This window comes from Arvicanthis niloticus, chromosome 3, assembly GCF_011762505.2.
Source record: "Arvicanthis niloticus isolate mArvNil1 chromosome 3, mArvNil1.pat.X, whole genome shotgun sequence".
Classification (NCBI taxonomy): domain Eukaryota; kingdom Metazoa; phylum Chordata; class Mammalia; order Rodentia; family Muridae; genus Arvicanthis; species Arvicanthis niloticus.
The window spans coordinates 106,621,331-106,641,277 of record NC_047660.1 but is presented as its reverse complement, the minus strand read 5'-3'; the positions used below and the strand labels follow the sequence as shown (position 1 = coordinate 106,641,277).

At 41.1% G+C, this 19,947-nt stretch overlaps 1 protein-coding gene across 2 annotated transcripts in view; it reads right to left on the bottom strand.

Moving 5' to 3' along the window:
* Positions 1 to 19,947, bottom strand: part of Epha4 (EPH receptor A4) — a 140,939-nt gene that overhangs the window by 5,325 nt on the left and 115,667 nt on the right. The window contains exons 9-17 of one of the 2 annotated variants that reach the window (XM_034497596.2): positions 17,330 to 17,388; positions 15,783 to 15,896; positions 15,096 to 15,281; positions 10,930 to 10,991; positions 10,274 to 10,483; positions 8,216 to 8,365; positions 4,814 to 5,007; positions 2,320 to 2,475; positions 508 to 1,443 (exon numbers count right to left, since the gene is read on the bottom strand). In XM_034497596.2, coding sequence (XP_034353487.1) covers positions 1,329 to 1,443; positions 2,320 to 2,475; positions 4,814 to 5,007; positions 8,216 to 8,365; positions 10,274 to 10,483; positions 10,930 to 10,991; positions 15,096 to 15,281; positions 15,783 to 15,896; positions 17,330 to 17,388 — 1,246 coding nt within the window. In that variant the 3' untranslated portion in view covers positions 508 to 1,328. Of the gene's footprint in view, positions 1 to 507; positions 1,444 to 2,290; positions 2,476 to 4,813; positions 5,008 to 8,215; positions 8,366 to 10,273; positions 10,484 to 10,929; positions 10,992 to 15,095; positions 15,282 to 15,782; positions 15,897 to 17,329; positions 17,389 to 19,947 lie in introns of those variants that run through there. The other variant, XM_076931615.1, reaches the window with a different exon arrangement.

The window sequence follows — 19,947 nt, the reverse complement described above, 5'->3', positions numbered from 1 at the left end:
TGGCAATAAGGAAGTGACAGCTATTCCCAGTCACACCACTGACTCATTGATGAATCTTCCAGGGCTAAACTGGTCTGGTGTAGGGGTTACTGGGATAAGACAGATAAATGCTTCCTTATCTAAGTGACTTCTCCCAAAGATTGGGAGCACAATAGTTAGAAAGGCTCCTAACACTACATCTGAGATCCAGATAGTAACAAATAGGCCTGGCCTCAGTGAATGGCATTAAAGGGCAAAGCAGCCCTCTTGAGAGAAAGGCAGACAGTGGCGTGTACAGGGTCCAGCCACATGACCTTGACCTCACATCAAGGACATTTCCCTATTTCTTGAAGAGTAACAGGGAGCTATATTAATCTTGGTGTATTCTACTATCCAAAGAGAACTGAAATCTCATACAACCCAGCACTTGACATGAGTGTTTCAAAAGGAAACAAATTGAGAGAGAGAGAGAGAGAGAGAGAGAGAGAGAGATTTGCCAGAATGTCATTGTGCATTCTTTCAACTTACCTTGTAAATTTGGGAGTTGCCTCTTTAAAGGGGTGTGTGTGTGAAGATTCTCCATTCAGGATTGTCTCAGCCCATTATCCATAAGGTAGTTATGATAAGTTTGTAGCATTCCCAAACAAGACTTTATATGGCACAGCCTCAGGCCCAGAGAGACCTCATTTGTCCAGTTAGGGGTAATAGGGCTTGGGAGTTTGCATTTTTTAAAAATCCATTTTCTTTTCTTTCTAGCCACCCCCCCCCCCATATGTCATAAAAATCCACCAGGTGTCATGGGCACTGAAGAGGCAGCATGAATGGGCCAAGTGGCTTTCACCTGGATTTTCTTCTGTGGTATAAACCAAGCCCTGACGGCCACCATTGAGTCCTTTAACAAAGCTCCTGGGGCACAGCTGGTCTTCGTTCCAGTAAAGCGTGATGACTGTAGTTAATGCCACAGATAAAATCTTTCCGTTGAAATTCCAGACAGAGAAAGGATTAGGGTGACTTGAAAAGCTGCGTATCTGACGGGAATACAGCATCAAATCTCAGAGGCAGAGTTTTATTTATATAAGTACATGTATTTTAACACACCAGCGATGGACAGAGTACTTCTGAGAAATTACTGGCTCCAGGTTTAATTCGGATGATCAAGGTCATTCATTATAAGCCCCATGGTTTCAGCAATCTCTTACACCCAGCAACGCTGCAGATATTTTTGTTTTTTGTTTTTGTTTTCCTTTTATTTCAGAGGGCGAAGACGAAGTAAAAAAAGTGCAGTTCTTCAATTAAAGTGCATGGATGAGGTAAACTATTCGAGAGTTTTGAGTCTATTTGATACTGGCTCAGACAGGAACCATCCTGCCATGCATCTGCTGCATCTGGGTTCGCATCGCCTGAACGCTGCTCAAAATCTTATTCTGGTGCGTGATTGCAGTGATGCCAATTCTTGCCAGGTCACTGCAGGTGGGGCCAAGAGAGAGAGAGGGAAAGACAGTCAAGGAGGGTATGGAGAACCTCTTCCTCAAGGCTTCATGCAGACACACATTTGAATCAGCCACAATTAGTACAGTACAAGGTAGGTCTATACATGTTTCATTAAGCCATCCAATACAACAATGCAGGTACCACATAAAGGTAAAATTATACTCAACCAAAATGAGGGGCATTCCATGTGGGTTTGGCCTAATGTTGTTTGTACTTTAATGTTAATGTTTAATGTTAATTTGGGCCCCCAAAATTGTTTGCAAGACACAGTCCACATGTCTGCACATAAGATACTGAGGGACCCTGTCCCCAGTTGGTTCTGATTGGTAAATAAAGGTACTAGCAGCCAATGGCTGGATAGGGCAGACAGAAGCAAGACTTTTATTAGGATTCCTGGGCTTGGGACTGGGAAGGGAAGGAGAAAGAGGTCCACTTTGCTGGAAAGTGCAGCCCAGAGCACAGCCCAGTTGGGCAGCCCTCTGGGCCCAGAACAACCAAGATAAAACACAAAATTTGGTAAGTTGTAACTCAGAACTATCTGCAGAAGATAGATTCTCTCAGTAGTGGAGATTAGGCAATAGCCCAGCTATTGTGATGATTGAGACATATCAAAGTATAAAGGCTATCTATGTGTGCGCCTTTCATTCAGAAATGTTAAATAAATACTGAGGCAGGTAGCCGACCCTGCCACCGAGATTTATTTTATTTTCAACACAACAATTCCAGATTTCTTTTCTTTTCTTTTTTTTAAATTTAATGAGTAGGAAATGATTATGAAGCTCAAAGCACAACAGGCAAATACTATGAAATCTCGATTTACCCTTTGGTGTTATATCGCTGAGTACTTACTCCTGGCTCATGTGAACCACAGCTTCTAGGGTTGTGTACCCGGCGGCCGTGAAGTTGTCCTTATACCGGTCCATTTTGATGGCCTGCAGCCAGTCACCCACTGATACGACGGCAGAGAATTCAGGGGAGCTGGGATCTAACAAGGCTGTGTTTGGTCTGAAACAGAACGAGAGTGTGTAAAACAGCTAGAAGTCAGACCGCCTAAGACAAACAGGCCAGAAACACAAAGGGTCAAATCTTTAAGCAAAATAGCTGTCATTCAAAATTAACATGTGCTTTTTTCCCCTCCCCCCTCATGGCCCTCATTTTAGGTGGACCGCTGAGGGAATTGAGTCACATAGCAGGTCCCTGATCATTCTAACTTGGTAGAGAATGGGGGAGCCCTTGTGACTCAACCCTATACAGTCTTTGGAGAAAGAATGAACTTTCCATCAGGACTGTATACCACAGACATTAGTTCAGCTACTGTGGACACCTCAGTGAACCAAAGAGAAGAGAGTTGGGAGCTTGCTAGATGCCAGGATTGATGGAAGCTGGGATAGCAAAGAGAGAGTTCCTGTCCAGCATGCTCTTAGCTAGATGTGCAAGACGTGCTCAGTGTGCATCCCCACAAAGCCAGGACAGGGGTAGTTAATCCTCTCTTGAAGCAACCTAGGTCTGACCAGCACATGCAAAGACCAGGAAAAAAAAAATGGCACTCTGATTGCTCTATGGACTGGGGTATATGCTCCTCAGGTTTCTCTGCTGATAATTATTCCAATAAAGTCAAAGCACTTCCTAACTTAGTTATAATTTGTTCATTCTTAAGCCAGGAGTTTACTCTCAGATCAACAGTCAAGACCGACTGGTCTCAAGCATTCTGCCTTTCCTCATGAATCTCCCATCCATAAAAGAGACTCATCTTCATCTTTCTACTGAATGACCACAGGCTAGTCCTTCAGAGACACATTTTATAACACTTCTATTGTAATTTCCTGCACAGAAACATGGTCTTCTTAAACTTCCCTTTCCCCTTAAAACCACAGAAATTCTCTGTCTGATTTTAACATTTTAGCCTGAATCTATGATTGTGTACAAACATTTAGGTTAGAATAATATCCTCAAATTAGGACCAAAATGTTTTTCTTATAAAAAAAAAACCAGAAGGAAGTTACTGTGATGCCTAGATTTGTTTTATATACAGAAATCAATCCAATCATTAAAAAGCTTTCATTTTCTGCTTAAATTATTTTCATTTGCATTATTTTCCTTTTACATAAGTATTTAAACAAAAACTAATTTTACAGCAATTAATTTATTGTTTCAATAACTTGTCTCTCTGACCTTTCTCTTGTATCTGTCAGTTCAGTTGTATAATTTTTCTGAGCAAAATTCAGCAACTGTTTACAATAAAAATACTCAAGGTTGAGTTTTCTTAATTTTGAGTTAATGACGTTACCACACAGAATTTTAGGGGTAGAGCCACAGTATTTGTTGTTAAACAAAACCCAACTTATTTGTATTTATTTGTGATTTCAGGCTAGGCTCATGAACAGGGCTCCGATTGACTGACAAGCTCTGAAAACCTCGAAAAGAAAATATCTCCACTGGGTGTCAGTCAGTCACTGCCCATCTTGTTCTGAAGTCTCTGTTCTCTCTGTAGAACACCACATTTGCATAATTTTGTGCTTAGTCGTGTTCCATATTCTATTATATCCTATTATAATCAATAGTGACAGGCATTATTTAAGTACAGGCATTATCAAGAAGAGGTTCAAAACTGAAGAAAAATATATGGTATAACTCAACCTGCTCTATGCTTTGGTGCAAGACAGGCATTATGCAGTACTAGTGGCTACCAAATACGAAAAACTTGTCCTTAAAAAATACCTCCCATTGCCTCTCCTCCAAAAAGGACTCAGATGAAGGTAAGAAGGTAAGGGAGATTCACCCTGGGAATTGATGAAACTAGCTATACCTGGAAAGAACGCTTGGGAACCATTTTAATCTTTCCAAGAATAAGACAAAAAGATAGCTCCCACATGGTAGAAGATGTATGTCTTTCTTCAAATCATAAAGTTACACACAGTCCCAGCTAAGATGTAGAGTTTAGCTACATTTAGTGTTATTCCAGAGATTGATGCTCACCTGAAGTAAGCCTGAGTCTTAGCATTTTTGATTTAACAGTGTAACCAACAGGCCTTTCTAGCCTGATCTACACCAGATGAGTCTTGTGTCTAGGTGTCCTGAATCTGTTGACAGGAAAGCTCATTCTTTAAAGGAAACTTCCTGGTGAACCATGGCCCTGGGACCTTTACGTTGTTGTTTGTTTGTTTGTTTGTTTTTTTCACAGACTAGTAAGCTTCTTCCGGCTCAAAGTAATTGAAGAAGCCACCCAGGTTGCAGAGCTTGGAGGTGGTCTGTGACTTTGCAAAGCAGGATTTAGGATGCACTGCACTTGCTTGTCACAAATGATGTGGTCCCTTATACATCATTATTAGTAAGCATGGCAAACCTGGAACTCTCTGGCCCTGTCCTCTTCAGGCTGTTGGGGTTGCGGATAAGTTTGTCCAACATGTTGACGATCTGCCCAAATTTAGGCCTGTCGCTTCTCTCTTTCTGCCAGCAGTCCAGCATTAACTGATGGAGGGCAATGGGGCAGTCCATTGGAGGGGGCAGCCGGTACCCTTCCTCGATGGCTTTGATCACCTAGAAGACAAAAGGATGCCATGGTAAGCTGCCAGCAGGCTAAGCATGGGCACAGCTCCAACGCCTTTACAGAAGCCAAAGCTAGGTATTGCTGGCAACAGGGAAGCAAAGCCAGCTGTTAAATGGAAGTGATGCCAATCTGAAACTTGAACGAAAGATGCATTGATATTCCAAAGTGATTAGGACCCAATTAGATCACAGCATGGTGTCAGAGCTTTGGTGACAGCCCTCCAACATCACAGGGTCCTGTCTGCACTCCGCTTTTCAGCCTCAGCACATCCACACACTCCAATGAAAGCCACCCAGCGCCAGGCATTCTTGAGGAAGTAATTCTAAATTGGACGTCCCTAGGCATCAATTCAGCCCTGTGTCCACTCTCACTCAGTAGCTACTATGTCAGCATCAGTGCCCACTTCTAATCATCTAGCCACTTTCTCTATAGGAGATCTGTACTCTTATGCATCAACTGGGTCTGTCTTGGCCACAGTCCTCTGCTGCTAAACTCTATTCAAAGTGTTAATAAGTCAATTCTTAAAAAAAAAAAACAAAAACAAAAAACTAATCCATTCATATTATAAGGCAGATCTTTATGCATAAAAGGAAGTTTTCATGGTAGGTGTTTATTGTTTTAATGCTCAAGGCCATTTGGTGTGTTTTATGTCTCCCTGCTTAATTAGATAAAGGAACTGTTCCACTCTGCTAATTTAGTTCTTCCCATGTGTGTCTTCACAGACAACACATTGGTTTTCTTCCTTCCACCCCCCATCCCTTTTGTTTTCTGAGACAGGATCTAACAGGGTAGTTCAGTTGGCTGGCCTCCCAGTTGATGTCCTCCTGCCTCAGCTGCCATGTTTGGCTCATACTACCTTCTCATTGGCTTTTTCTAAAATCCCCTCCCCATTGGGACCTGAATCCAGTATAGGTGATTGGGGGAAAGACTCCTGCCAACTTCAAGGAGGGTGAACTCTTCACACAGTATCTCAGTCTTAAGCCTTGTTCAGGAGCAGCCTCAGATATTGGAAGCAGTCTTGCTTGATACTTTAACACCTTTTTATTTGTTGTTTTCTTTTTCTTTACCCCTCCCCAAATGATAGCTGCCAAGAAGATAAAGTTCTGCAGCCATTCTATAACCACACTGGATCTATCCCACAAGGGGCTATTGACTGCTGAGAAACTGGCCTGCGGCAAAAAACAGTTCGAGTGGATCTGGATTCTAGGCACAAATTTGATGGTTGTCATTTCAGCTTCAATCTAGCAATCATCTTTTGATAGAAGACCACCTCCCAAGTAGTTTTCAATATCTTCCTGTACCAGAATTATCGACTTGTCCTTCTAAAGGAGATGTTTCTGCTCTGCCTCGTGTAACGCCTTTGTATTTTTAATTTTGGCAAGCACATTAGGTCAGCTTGAGCCTTTTACTCCTTTTATCTTTCCAAGTACACGGTATTAACTTTGGAGTTGATGAAAGCATTCTCCGTTGATGAGGATGCAAAGAGAAGAGCACTGGGCTGATGCCTGGAGAACTCTAACTGATGAGTGTGCTCTCTCCCAGGCCAGCTGGAAAGACAGCTTTTAGGTTAACAAAGCACGTTTTCCAGCTCAATGCTGACTCTCTTGGGTGGGGGACCAAAGATAATTTCTTTTTATAAACTACTAAGTTTGGTGTCGTTTTCCCAGTGTTGCCGTTCCATTTGCCATATGCCCAGTGACGTCACTTACATTTCCTAACAATTCCCCAAACCCAGACAGACAATATATGAATGATATTATCAATATTATTTGTGAGCAAGAAACGGCCTCAAAGCCACCCAAATGCAAAGTACTGCTCTACCTACAGAAATACTGTCAAAATTACTAAGTCTGAGATTAGGTAGGTCAGGAATATTGTTCTCTTTCACAGACACGCATATATCTGGGACTCTGAACTGAAATAAAGGAAGCTTAAAGGCAAACAACTCAGTATGTGAGTCCATACACACCATGCTCCCTCTGAGGGACTGAACCCAACCATTGCTGAAAGAGAATATTTGAAGACATCTATAAGCGATAATCCCTTTATACCATGGACTCCATGGCATTCACCCCCAGTCTTCTTACATCGTGTAGTGGCCTATCATTCTAGCTGCCATCTTTTACCCCGTCTACTCTGAATCTTCTTTTATGAATGGTAGATGGTGCAATGTCAGTGCTACAACTATTTTTAAACTGGGCAGGCACAGTGGAGAAATCCCCGCTCGGCCACATGGCCTCTTCATTGCTCTGACCACTCTTCTGCTTAAAGGAATTTGTGGTTCTTTCCATTCGTCTGGCCCTTTAATTGTGAGGTTTTTGTCATTTTTCTATTGTGTTTAGATGAGTGAGGCAGATGAACAGAAGACATTCTACACCAGAATCAAGTTTTAAAAGGAAAGCTTTCCAAGATATAATTCTAAGGGTTCGGCTAGCTCCGTTTACAGCAGGGCATGACACTCTCAAAGCATCATTTTAATTGAGAAATTAAATATCATATTGTAAACTCTCTTCTATAATGCCCTACCATGAGTAAATACTAGTAGAGTTTGAAAGGTATCAGGACGGGGGTCACTTCATTTCTAATCCTAAGAATTTTTTTTTATCAGAATTAACTAAAACATGTTCTAGGAAATCCCTGATCTGGGACTTACTGTGTTTTGCATTTGTTTTTCCCTTCCTCACTGGAGATGTCTGTAATTAAATTCTATTAGCCTGGAATCTTATTAGTGTCATTATTGAATGTGTCTCTGAAATTGCATGCATCGTAGATACTCCCTCTCGAACTAGTCCAGATGGTACATTTAAAGGGATGTGCAGAATTTACAAAGGGTCATTTAGCGAAGCTTTATTTAAGGGTCCTTGAGGGCCAAGGTCTAATTACAACTATACCAGCTTTAAAATATTCACTAGGTTTCTTTCAACAAAACTTTTTGTGTCAATTTTACCACATATGAAATCGGTTTCCTTACAAACTTCGCATTGTTTATCTATAAAACCACAGATCTATTTCTTCCCCTACACTAAACATTGGAAACAATTTCGTTTTGGTCTGGAAACCAAGTCATTGATGGGAATGAGGTTGTCAGGTATATTTACTTATATTAAGAGCATTGACTTTAGTGTATTATTTCAAACCCAACGCGTACTTAACCATAGGGTAACATACAACTTCCTGAAACTCAGAGTAAAAACTCACGTCTTGATTGGACATATCCCAGTACGGTCTCTCTCCGTATGACATCACTTCCCACATAACGATTCCGTAGCTCCAGACGTCACTGGCTGAGGTAAATTTACGATACGCAATTGCTTCTGGCGCAGTCCACCGGATAGGAATCTTGCCACCCTGTGAACATGTCAGCTATCAGTCATTTCTTTACTTTCCCACCAATGTGTCAGCCATTTTTGTTTCTGAATGCAGAGACTACTTGACAAGAAAGAGGACAGCATTCCTGAGGCATCTCTCAGTAACGACAGACTTGTTTATTGGAGCTGAAGCCTTCTAGGTTGAGGCAGTTTTCCATATGTGTTCCCTAACCACAGGGAAGTCAATGAGTAATCTGTCTAATTATTCTGAGTGCTGCTTAGGGCAATATTATAGAGAGGAAATCTCAGGTTTTACATAAATACATATGTTATTTGGGGTATGTCAAAGGATATGTAGCTTATGTTTGTTTTGCCTTCTTACTGCCTTTTTCTCATGCAGCCTTGAGAAAGGCTGTGCTTCACACTGTGACAAAAAACAACAAACAAGAACAAGGAAGGCAAATGCAGATATTTTCTATCCACCATACTGTCTCCCTCGTCTTATGTAGCATGACAAACATTACTCAATATAATCTAAAAGGCCCTTGGAAAAAAAATCAGTATGTTTTTATGAGGGAAAGACTATTATTTAATTAGTGTTTTTTTTTTTTTAAATTTAAAAATCACAGAAAATGATAAGCTAAGAAATTATCATGCAGAGAAAGAGGAAATGATTTCCCAAAACAAGTCTAAACAACACTAAACACCTTCAAGTGTTTCTTGCTTGATTGATCCCACTCTTCTTGGTTCTTATAAGAAAAAAAAAAGCCAACCAAACAACCAAACAAAACTTTTTTAGATGAGTTTCAAATTTTCTAATGTTCTGCCTGGAGAAAGGAACTTGAATTTAGATCCACGCATGGGTCTATCAGCCACCATTCAGGATTTTCCTTGTAAATCACTTGGAATTACTTTCCTATTCTGTGGTTCATTATGAAAAACCCAGCCTACTTTGTCTGCACACCTTATCTATGGATGAACACATTCGCTTCCCTTACATATTTTGCTAAGGGACTTACCTATGTGCACGTGTCTTTCTAGCAGCCTCTGTAACTTTTCTTCTATCCCAATATTGAAAATGGCAATAAAGAAATCTGAGCTCAGCAAAGATATCCTCAGAATTTACAAGAGGATCTGTATGCATATCAGAAGTACTTGAGGATGGGGCCTTTATTCCTTTCAAATGTTCTTTTCTGATGGTCAGGCTAAGACAGCACACATTCTCCCGCTACCCTGAGCATTCCCTACTTTGTCCTAGTCCATGTTTATCTATCAGTACTAAATAAAGTTAAAGCCATCAGATATTGGGAAATGGTCTATACCTTCTTCATGTACATTCTCAAATTCACAAGCAAACGAGTAGAGATATTGCTTTGGCTTATCTAGAGCAAAAAAAAAATTGCCCTCTGAAGAATGGAAAAGAACCAAATAGAAAAGCACAGAAAGAAAAAGGAGCACAGAAGGAAGAGGGGAAAAAAAATGAGAAAATCAAGAGGACTTTAGCATTACATAGATATATTTGGTATACAGTATATATATGCACACATACACAATAAGTCATCCAACCTCCTGATTTTCATAATAATGCATCATTTGTTGAGTAAATTGCCCTTGATACTGGCTTCTGATTTGGCTCAATTTTAAAGATACCCTCTCATTGTTCATGAACACTTTGCCCAAGAAAATTCAGAGGAAAGAGAATTCATTTTGCTTGTAATTTTGTGGCTCTCTAAAATAGTTACCCATTAGAGTTGGCTTTGAATCTTCTTCTTTTTTCTTTTTTTTTTTAAGTCGCGCTTTAAAAATGAGAGCAGAAATATGGAGAGGGCCTGAAGGATAAGTAAACTTGAAGAAAAAAAAAAATAGGAAGGGTTCCAACCTCAAGATGACAGGAGAGGATCAGTTTCATTAGAGCGAATGGATGCCAGAGGTGGCAAATGGTCCTTACCCTGGTAGTATAGGCTGCTTCGGGGTCATCCTCCAGCACCCTGGACATGCCAAAATCAGACACCTTGCAGACTAAGTTGCTGTTTACCAGGATGTTCCTGGCAGCCAGGTCTCGGTGCACATAGCTCATATCAGATAAATACTTCATCCCCGAGCCAATGCCACGGAGCATGCCCACCAGCTGAATGACTGTGAATCGACCATCATTCTTCTGCATAGGAAGAGAGCGGGAACAATCCCATTAACATTAGGGCAAATCAATTACCACCAAGCATTTATTCCAGGGTTCTTTTTGCATATCGGTATCCGGTGAGCAATGAAACTCAGCATTATTTCCGGGCCTTTCTGAGCAAAGTCACTAATTCAACGAGTGGAGTGTACTCAAGGAGCTGGGTTGGCTTCCTGTGATAGATGGAAATTGTCCAAGTGCAATGAATCCATGACTCAAAGAGCGCTACAGTGTGAGGATAAATCAAATACTACCTTCATTGCCCATGGATTATTCAATAGCCTTAAGAATCACATCAGATTCCATCTCTCCCCTTTCTGAACCCTACTGAACAAATCTCACGAATGCAATTGAACAGAGCATATACAAGGATTCTGCTAGTGACTGGATACTACTATCCTCTGGCTTAGCAGAAAGTAGACACGTACCCTGAGGAAAGCATCCAAGGAGCCGTTCTCCATGTACTCCGTTATGATCATTACTGGTTTACCTAGAGTTTCCAAAAGAAAAACAAAAACGCTTTATGAGCAGGGCCGTTAATGAGATAAAAATGGGCTGCGCAGAATTTTACTGCCAAGACACCTGTCTTGTGCGATCTAATTTAATTAAAACAAGCCATGCTTCTGCCTCAGCTGTGGGGAGGGAGGAATGAAATATTCAAAGGACATGTAGGCTTACATTCCATCTGGAAGGTTAACCCTTCGGTTGGCTTGTTGACAGGGTCCTTAACAAAAGTGGCCTCTGGTATCCAGGGATCACATGAATGGATAATTGCTCTCTTAAACAACAGGGGGAAATGATAAATGGGCAGGCCTGTTGAAAGGCTTTGGGGGGGAGAGGGGGCCTTTAGAATAATTCATTGATTTTTATCCCCAGAAGAGCAACTTGTGTGATGCTAAAGACAGAGAAAGCTTCTTTAGAGAAACTCAGGTTTTGTAGGGCTGTAGTTATACTGAATACTTCATTACTCCTATAACCTGAAGTACACGTCATATACAATCCTGCTCCCTTCTCTTGCTCTTGTCCTGGTCTCCGGGATTTCCCCCATGCTTTCTCACGTCACACATATATTCTATGTGCTTCCTTTAACAACTCATCTTAAAAAACAAACAGATCCTTTTTGGAGAGTTAGTTTGTTTTGATTTTTTTTCTTTCTTTTTTGTTTTTTTGTCTTTTTGGTTTTTATGTTTTTGTTTTTTTCCTAAAGACAAGTGAACATGAAGGTGGATCAATAGGGAGGTGGAGAAGAGGGGACAGAATAAGATCAAATATATTGTATATATTTTAATAAATAAATAAATAAAATCTTCACAAACAACTTTATCTGAGACAGGAGCTTGAATTCATGGTTGAAGCAAAAGGGTTGGAAGGTCTACAGGGACTTGGGGGAAATCAACCTTTTCATTTTGCTTTAGTTCTCCTAAGGACCTTTGGAAATAACCTTTCTTTAATTTCTTACAGGCAAAGAATTAGGGTCTGAAATTTTCTTTTCAAGGGGTAATGTTACAGGGTGGGTAAGAGGGGTTAGCAAACGTTGTAACCCTGCTTTTTTTCTACTATGAGAAAATCTAGAGGGAGCTACAGATCCCCCTTGATGAAAGTAACCTGTAAGCTGGCGAAAATATTTATTTTTATTGCTCTTGCTGACTGGACTTAGTGATTTAGTCAGAAAATAGGCCAGTGTATTTCAACGAAGTCCAGTTTATTCTTGGTGTTCTCTCTCTCTCTCTCTCTCTCTCTCTCTCTCTCTCTCTCTCTCTCTCTCTCTCTCTCTCTCTCTCTGTGTGTGTGTGTGACTCTCATGTCTAAGCCATATTTCAGAGGTAAGCATTTTAAACCAGAGAATGACGCCATTCAGACTTGCAGTGAGGAATGAATGATTTAAAAATTTCCAGAGAAATTGTTGGGGTCCCTTGCCATTCTGTTTCCTCCCCCTCGGAATCCCTGCGTAGACACAGGCCACTAAGAACGCCTCTGGCCTTGCTGAAAGAGATTGTCAGGAGCTCCCTTCTCGCCTTGCTTAGGTCAGTCCCTGTGGGAAGGGCCCCATTCTCAACACATTTGCCCTCCCCAAGTCCTTGGACACAACAAAGTCACCTGTGTGAGTCTTAATCATCCTGCCTCAATCAAAAGGTACTTTGTCAACTAATGAGGAAAAGTCTGTTCTCTCAACCAAGCACTAACACCTAATTCCATTTTACCAGTTCCCTCTGGAACTCTCCAGAAGAGATGATCCACGAGAGTGGAGCTGAGCGGGGAGCAATTTATGGTTCTCTCCTGAATCTAGATAATTTCTCGCGGAACTGGTCGGTTATGAAAAAACTCACTCTGATTGGGCCCTTTCACCCTCACAACGCCCTGGCCTGACTCCTCCCATTCCGCTCAAGTTTCCGGTATTGTCTAGTCTATTTATTAAAGTATCCATTTGTCAGAATCCTGAAGAGCTCTACAAAGGTAAGAAAAACCAATCAGGAGTGGGTTCCGGATGGAGATGGCTGCTTTTCTCCTTCCGAGGGGAGGGGACAGACGGGAAGGGACCCCAACGACTTCTCTGGTGGAAATTTTTAAATCATTTTAATTCAGTGACAACTGTATTATGCAAACGAACCCAGTCGTTTGTAACAGCTACAGCTGTAATAGCTAGGGTTTTTAAAGGCGCGGTGGGACTTTAACACAAAGATCCCCTGTTTCTTCTCTCTTCCGCAGAGGTGCTAGGAAAATCACTGTCTGCGGCAGGAAAAACACCCGAGTTGAACAGAGCCCCTTTTCTAGAAAAGAGACCTGCAGAAGTATTTAAAGGGAATGTTATCTTTTAATTAAAGTGGCGAGGGGCTTGGGCAGCTTCGAAGGCCACAGGCAACAGAAAAATATCCTGTCTGTAAAACCAATCTTAAAAAGCAAATAGAACTATTCTATGCTAATTATAGCCTCCATCAGGTAGAAAATTATATGTCCTTAGCATCAAATTTCCTTTTTTGAAGAATTCTCAATGTGAGAGATATACTCCTTCAGACATAATAACACCGGTTAACACTTAAAGAGGAGTGTGTGTGTGTGTGTTTTGTATGTATGTGTGTGTAAATTTGCCATTGTGCAATACAAACTACTCTAAATATTTTATTTCCTTCCCCAAATAACCTTGCAAGGCAAGTTTTATTTATCTCCATTTAAATAGATGAGAACAGTAAAACAAAAGACTGACCAACCCATCAAAGCCACCACCGGCTTCTGATAAAGCTGTCAGCAAACACTTTATCATAAGGTCAGTTACTCTCCAAATGGATCATGGACCCATAATGTCAGCATCACCTTTACTGAATCCTTCCTAGGAATGAACACCCAGGTGGTTCTCCCCATCCCTACCCCGAATTCAAACTGCTTTAGAGGTGGCTCAGCAAAATTTTAAAAGCTAAAAGAATACATTTAGTTACAACTATTTATTTAGCGTCGTGGGGTGGGGAGTGTGTAGGCTACAAGGAATTTGTCCTAAGGTCAGAAAACAGTCCTAGGGAGTTTAATTCTCTCCCTCCAGTCAAGAGGGATTCCTGAGACTGAACTCATCAGGCTTGGCAGCAAGCTTGTTTACAAGCTGAGCCATCTCCCTGGCCCCTAAACATTATTAGAAGACTCCAATATAGGTTTATTTGTTTAAGTAACCTTCTGGTTTCTTCCTCCTAAAGATTGTATACTTTTAGCTCACTATAAATGTAATCCCCTCCCCTACCTCCCTCTCCCTGTGTCTCACCCGTGGAAGCAAACTATCCTGACCCTCAGCACTTGTTGACTGACAAGCTTTTTTCACAGACAGCTTAAATCAAGTAAGAGACATCTTGGCCTCATTGAAGACAGAGCCCCAGGCTTACAAGGTCCTTGACTTGTAGTAACTGTAGTTAGGTACCAGGGCTCCTGGACCAGAGCCACCTTAAACACACCCTGCTTTGGTGCCCCCTCCATGTGGTACTTTATAAGTCTTAGCCAGCCTTACAGATGTACACAGGGGTTGCTTCACAAAACGCGTCTGTTGAGCTGTGTCGTATTTTTAACTGAAGCGTGCGTGGTTCACAAGCTCAGTGAATGCTAATGGACTAAAGAGGGAAGGTTCAACCAGGTGTTACTGTAAATAGGTGCTGAATGGCAATGGCCATAAATCAGGCAGAGCAGACAAGCGAATCCCCCAGTATAATAAAGATTCCCAAGTTTCCCTCCCTGCATCTGGAACCCAAGCTTCCAATACAAGGTGTGGCGAGCTTTTGTTTTGCTTTATATAAAACTGATTTTGTTTACCATCTGCTCGTGCCCACCCTGTGACAATCAGTTTGGTCTAGCAAAGATTTGAAAGATGGTATGGTGTACCCAAAACTCTGCAATATTAATTTCCCCCAAATCTCACAGAAGTTGCCTTGGAGACCGGGCATCAGCTGCAGTCATAGACCCATTTAGAGCTGACTGAAAGATTAATGACTTGTCCTGCACTGATTTCCTCTTATTAGTAATCAGTAGGCCTGTCCCATCTGTCATTTCCCTAGAAAGAAAATGTGTATTTAATCTCCCTGTTAACTCTCAACTTAGCTTCCTTTGGGGGTAGGACACATACATTTGGTGACAACGCCTTCCAGGTGGATTATGTTTGGGTGGTCAAACTGTCCCATGATGCTGGCCTCACTCAGGAAGTCTCTCCTCTGCTTGTCAGTATAGCCAGCTTTCAGAGTCTTGATGGCCACACAGATCTCTCTCTTGCCGGGCACTTTGAGACGCCCACTGCAGACTTCTCCAAATTCGCCTGTGGGAGAAAGATTCAAGATGCATCTGCAATGCATTCAAGACAAAATAACCTTCATTGTATGCTTATTATAGGACAGGCGCCTCAATAGGGAACCACAGTGATGATTTCATTTAGTCCTTCCCAAAGCTTTGTAGGAGGTACTGTTCTCAGAGGCTCCATTTTATCACAGGAAGCTCAAGCTTAAGGTAAAGCTCACCAAAGTCTCCCAGCTTTCGAGAATTAGAGCATTCTGAATCCACCCAGTCTGGCTACAGATCTCACTGTGTTCCTTTATTTTATCCCTATGCTCACTTTTCCTGAGATTAAAATACATGTTTGCACCAAGGTTCCTTACAGAACATTGCATTTATACTCTGATTAAGGAAATCTCAGTGAATAATATTTATGCATATAGACGTACATGCAATACACTCATGTGTGAATGTAATTGTGTGATTTACATTCATATTTAACAGTTACAAAGGAAGCTGACTATCAGATGTACACTCAGATACTTACCAACTCCTATGACCTTTTCAATTTTAATGCAGGATGCATCAATTTCTTTGGCAAATTCTCGAACTGCCTGGTTGGGGTCTTCATATGTGAAGGGATCCACATAAGTTCTAACACCTAAGAAATGAACATGGGATAAAGTGACTGGATAAAGGCAACATGAATAAACCTAAAGGGTCAAGGTCTTAAAAAAAAAAAAAAAAAGCCCTTCACATAGGAAAAGCTAGGTTAACTATATGGTTGTTTACATATGAAAATGTTTAAATGCTTGCTCTGGTTTTCATTAGTGGGTAAACAAAGAATTTGCTAGCTGCTCAAGACGCCTCAGCTCTACTGACTTTCTGGAATGTCCTCACACTTCAAGGATAAGAGTTTAAAAACAACTTGTCCCTGGAGGAAAAGTGAATCTCTTATCAAAAAATTTGGAATGAGTTGGTGGGCTCCTTTCTCCCAACCAATGGCTCCTAACTTCATCCTCCTAACACTAAAGTCGTACTGTGCCCATCATTCCAAATGCTATCCCTTATCAAAGGCAATAGGCACTCTCAGTTTCCACAGGCCCTGTCTACAGCGTGTCACATCTCCCCCTTAGTTAGACCAACTAAGTACATGACCAATAAGGAACAGACTTAGATTAAACCTAGATAGATATGCATATGACGAACACTGGTCACTGGTTGATTTGCGAATAAGGACTCTAAATTGGACCTCCACTTGTATTCTGTTTTGGAGAGAAGGTTCAGCTGGAGGTAATGCTGCAGTCTAGCTGAATCTTGTGGATACTATGGGTACAATCCAGCCATGTACCACACTCACAGACAAGTTGGAAATGTGAGCTCTGAGGCAGCTGGTGACATGCATGCCCAACAGCTTCCTTTGGCATTTGCACTGGGGACTTGAGGATGTACAATGCCAGGTGACCAAATATCCATGACTGTTCAATCATGTTCATCTTTCTCCTTTTCACTTCCTCAGTCATTATGAAGAACCGAGTAGGCTACAGTTTTCCCACATGACACTATCTTGTCATCTCAGAAAGTCCCCGTGCAAACCACTGCTAGGTCATCTGGCTTCCTTTAAGTGGTTTTGAACTTCTTAAATCAATGTCTTTGAACTTACTCTTGGAGCCTATTTGTAACCTCAGCATCAAGAATCCACTTGCATATTCTTGATGGCTGTCATCCCAGCAACACAGACTACCATCACATAACTTCTTGTCCTTTTACCAATTCACCCCCACCCCAATTTTCCATTCACGAGAGTAAATGATGATCTTGCTGCCCGGCTCCAGAAATGAGGACAGCTAAAGGAACGCTGGTCCAGAGCAGAAGATGAAACGTGCAGACTCTAAAGAACGTCCCGCCTTTAACCTCACATTACACAGTTTTGAATCACCAATTGCACCTTGACATCCTTGAATAATGTTATTTGGATAAGGAATGCATTATATAAATATTAATAGACACAGTAACCAACATTTTCTAAGTTTAGATAACACAAGGCATGCTCTACAAATGAAATTACTTTTGGAATCAATTTTTTTTTAATACCTTGATTCAAATGTTTCTCTTCATCTGCTTCTTGTTTCGCTTTGCTGTACTTACTCCGTCTATTAAAATTAAAAAAGAAAGGGAAAATGATTTCCAATACAAAATCTGTAATTAAAAAAAAACTTAAGTAAATTATTCCTGACCACAACACAAGTCGGGTGAATAGGCAATGCACACTTCATACATAGGGAAACCGAGGCTTAAGGAGAGATAAAATAAAAAAGATAATAACGTGACCTCTGTTGAGTCGGGGTTAAGAGCTGAAGCCAAAGCTCAGAATCTCTGATTGGCTATTTTTCCCATATGTCTGTCTGTCTTTTCTTTCTTTCTTTCTTTCTTTCTTTCTTTCTTTCTTTCTTTCATTCTGTGTGTATAGAAGAACTCAAGTGTACATGCACACATGGGTGTGGCATTCAGAAGACAATTTTGGACAGTTGATCCCCTCATTCTACCTTTATGTGGCTTTTAGAGGTTAAACTCATGTGCTTTTTCATTCCGAGCCATCTTGCTGGCCCTGTATATACATTCTGAATTAAAGTGAGTTTCACTAGTGAAATGGCAATAACGCTCAGTGTGTGAACACATCTTGTTGCTACAATCATGATAGCATCCTAACACCTCATTATCATGTTAGGTTTCGGGGATCAGGGATTTAGCTCAGTAGTAGAGTTACTACAAAGAGCAAGGTCCTAGGTTAGGTCCTCATCTGGGGGGTTAGGGGTTGGGTGGAGGGACACACCCTATAGCATATAAATACCTAAGATACAAATGACATTTTAGAAGGTACAATATTTGCTTTGTATTTGACTACATTCCAATAGATTTGGTAGACCACTAGGTCTGTAAATTCTTTTCCAATAAGAGACACCTGGTCTCAAAATTTACATACTGCCTGCCCATAACTTGTTGAAGTGAGATTTTACTTTTTTCAAATAAAGCTTTGGGAAATATAAATCTCTAATACATATAAATCTTGAATCAAGAAAATATGAATCAGTTATATAAAGTGGAGAAGTCAACTCAAGACTTGAAAATTAAAAACCTTAAATATATAAATACATCCACACAGATATATATGCATATGTAATTGTGTCGAGTATGAGGTACTGGAAATAGAACCCAGGGCCTACCATATGCTAGGCCAGCATTCCACACTGGACTCCATCCTCGACCTTTAAATATACACTTTATGTTTAATGAGGAGAAATTATATCACATAAAATAATTAGAAAAATCAACTCATTTATTACAGATCTTTTCACTTTGGAAGACTAAAAGCAAGTTAGGGAATAAAATGTGTTAATGTATGACTATGTAAAATTTACAATAAAATTAATCACTGTGTTTCAAAGGCAAGGTAAAGCCAGGGTGTTTGTATCTCTATCAGAATGAGATATCCTCAAATCATCAACTTGAACAGGTAGAAAGGCTAGATAACTCTACAGGGGAGAAAGTAGCATAGAGGCGAAAAGAGATAAGCGGGCAAGTGGGTAGACAGCCAACCTCCGGCAGCGCGGCCCTGGGCACATGCGCAGCCCTGAGCACATGCGCAAAGCTCCCTCCCACATCCTCTCATTTGTCAGCTATGTAGGCACCAGCTCAGCAATCAGACTCTCAGAGCCCACAGATGTTCCTCTACGTGGATAATTCCCTTGCAAATAATAATACCTTGTGCTCTTACATTGCATTTAACTTTTCAAAGTAGTCTCATTACATACATTATCTCCTCCCCTAGCTGTTTGCAAAGCATGAGCCAGCTTAGCAAAACAGAGACCCCAGTTACCACAGTTAACTGCAAAGTGCATATTTCAGTACCAAATAACAGCCTGTGTTTTCCTTTGCAGTTAGCTTTTCAAAGGGCCTTCAAAGGGTCTATTACTTAATTGCTTGTTCACAACAACCCTATGAAAGGAATCAGGTGGAAACCACATGTTCAGCTCCATTGTACAGATGAGGACATGGTACAGGCAAGGATACAGAACTAGGGGCATCACTCACATCCCCTCTTGCCCTGGTCCAGTCCAGCCCTGCACAGTGCCTTTCCCAGAAGAGATGAAGTTAGAAGATAAATGGTGAGACTTAATTGTACATTTAAAAGTATTGATTGGTTGTGTATGTGTGCGGGCATGCAAGTATGTACCACGGGTATGTATGTGCGAGTGTGTGTGCGCATGTGCAGATGGCAGAGTACAGCCTCTGGTGTCACTCCTCAGAAGCTTTCCACATTTTGAGATAAAGTCATTTACTGTGTCTTGGGACTCACTAGCTATCCATCTTGTCCCTCCACCCTGAACTGGATTATCAGCGTACATACCACCACGCTGCCTTTAATCTGCTACTACTTGGGTTCCAAGGCTTGAATGAGGGTCCTTGTGCTTGCAAAGCAAGCAGTTGACTAAGTGAGCTACCTCTCCAGCCTAAACAGTATATTTTATATCAGCAAACCCACACATCAGATCCAACTGCTCCTAAACGGCTTCATCAAAGAAACTTAACAAATAGACTTAATGCTGTGAATAGAAAGAACTTTCTATGAAGCATGTAACCCCTCTAACCCGCCCCTGCCCCCTCCTCCCCTGTCCTTTGCCCCTTTTAAACGTTAACAGAAAGGTGTTAGG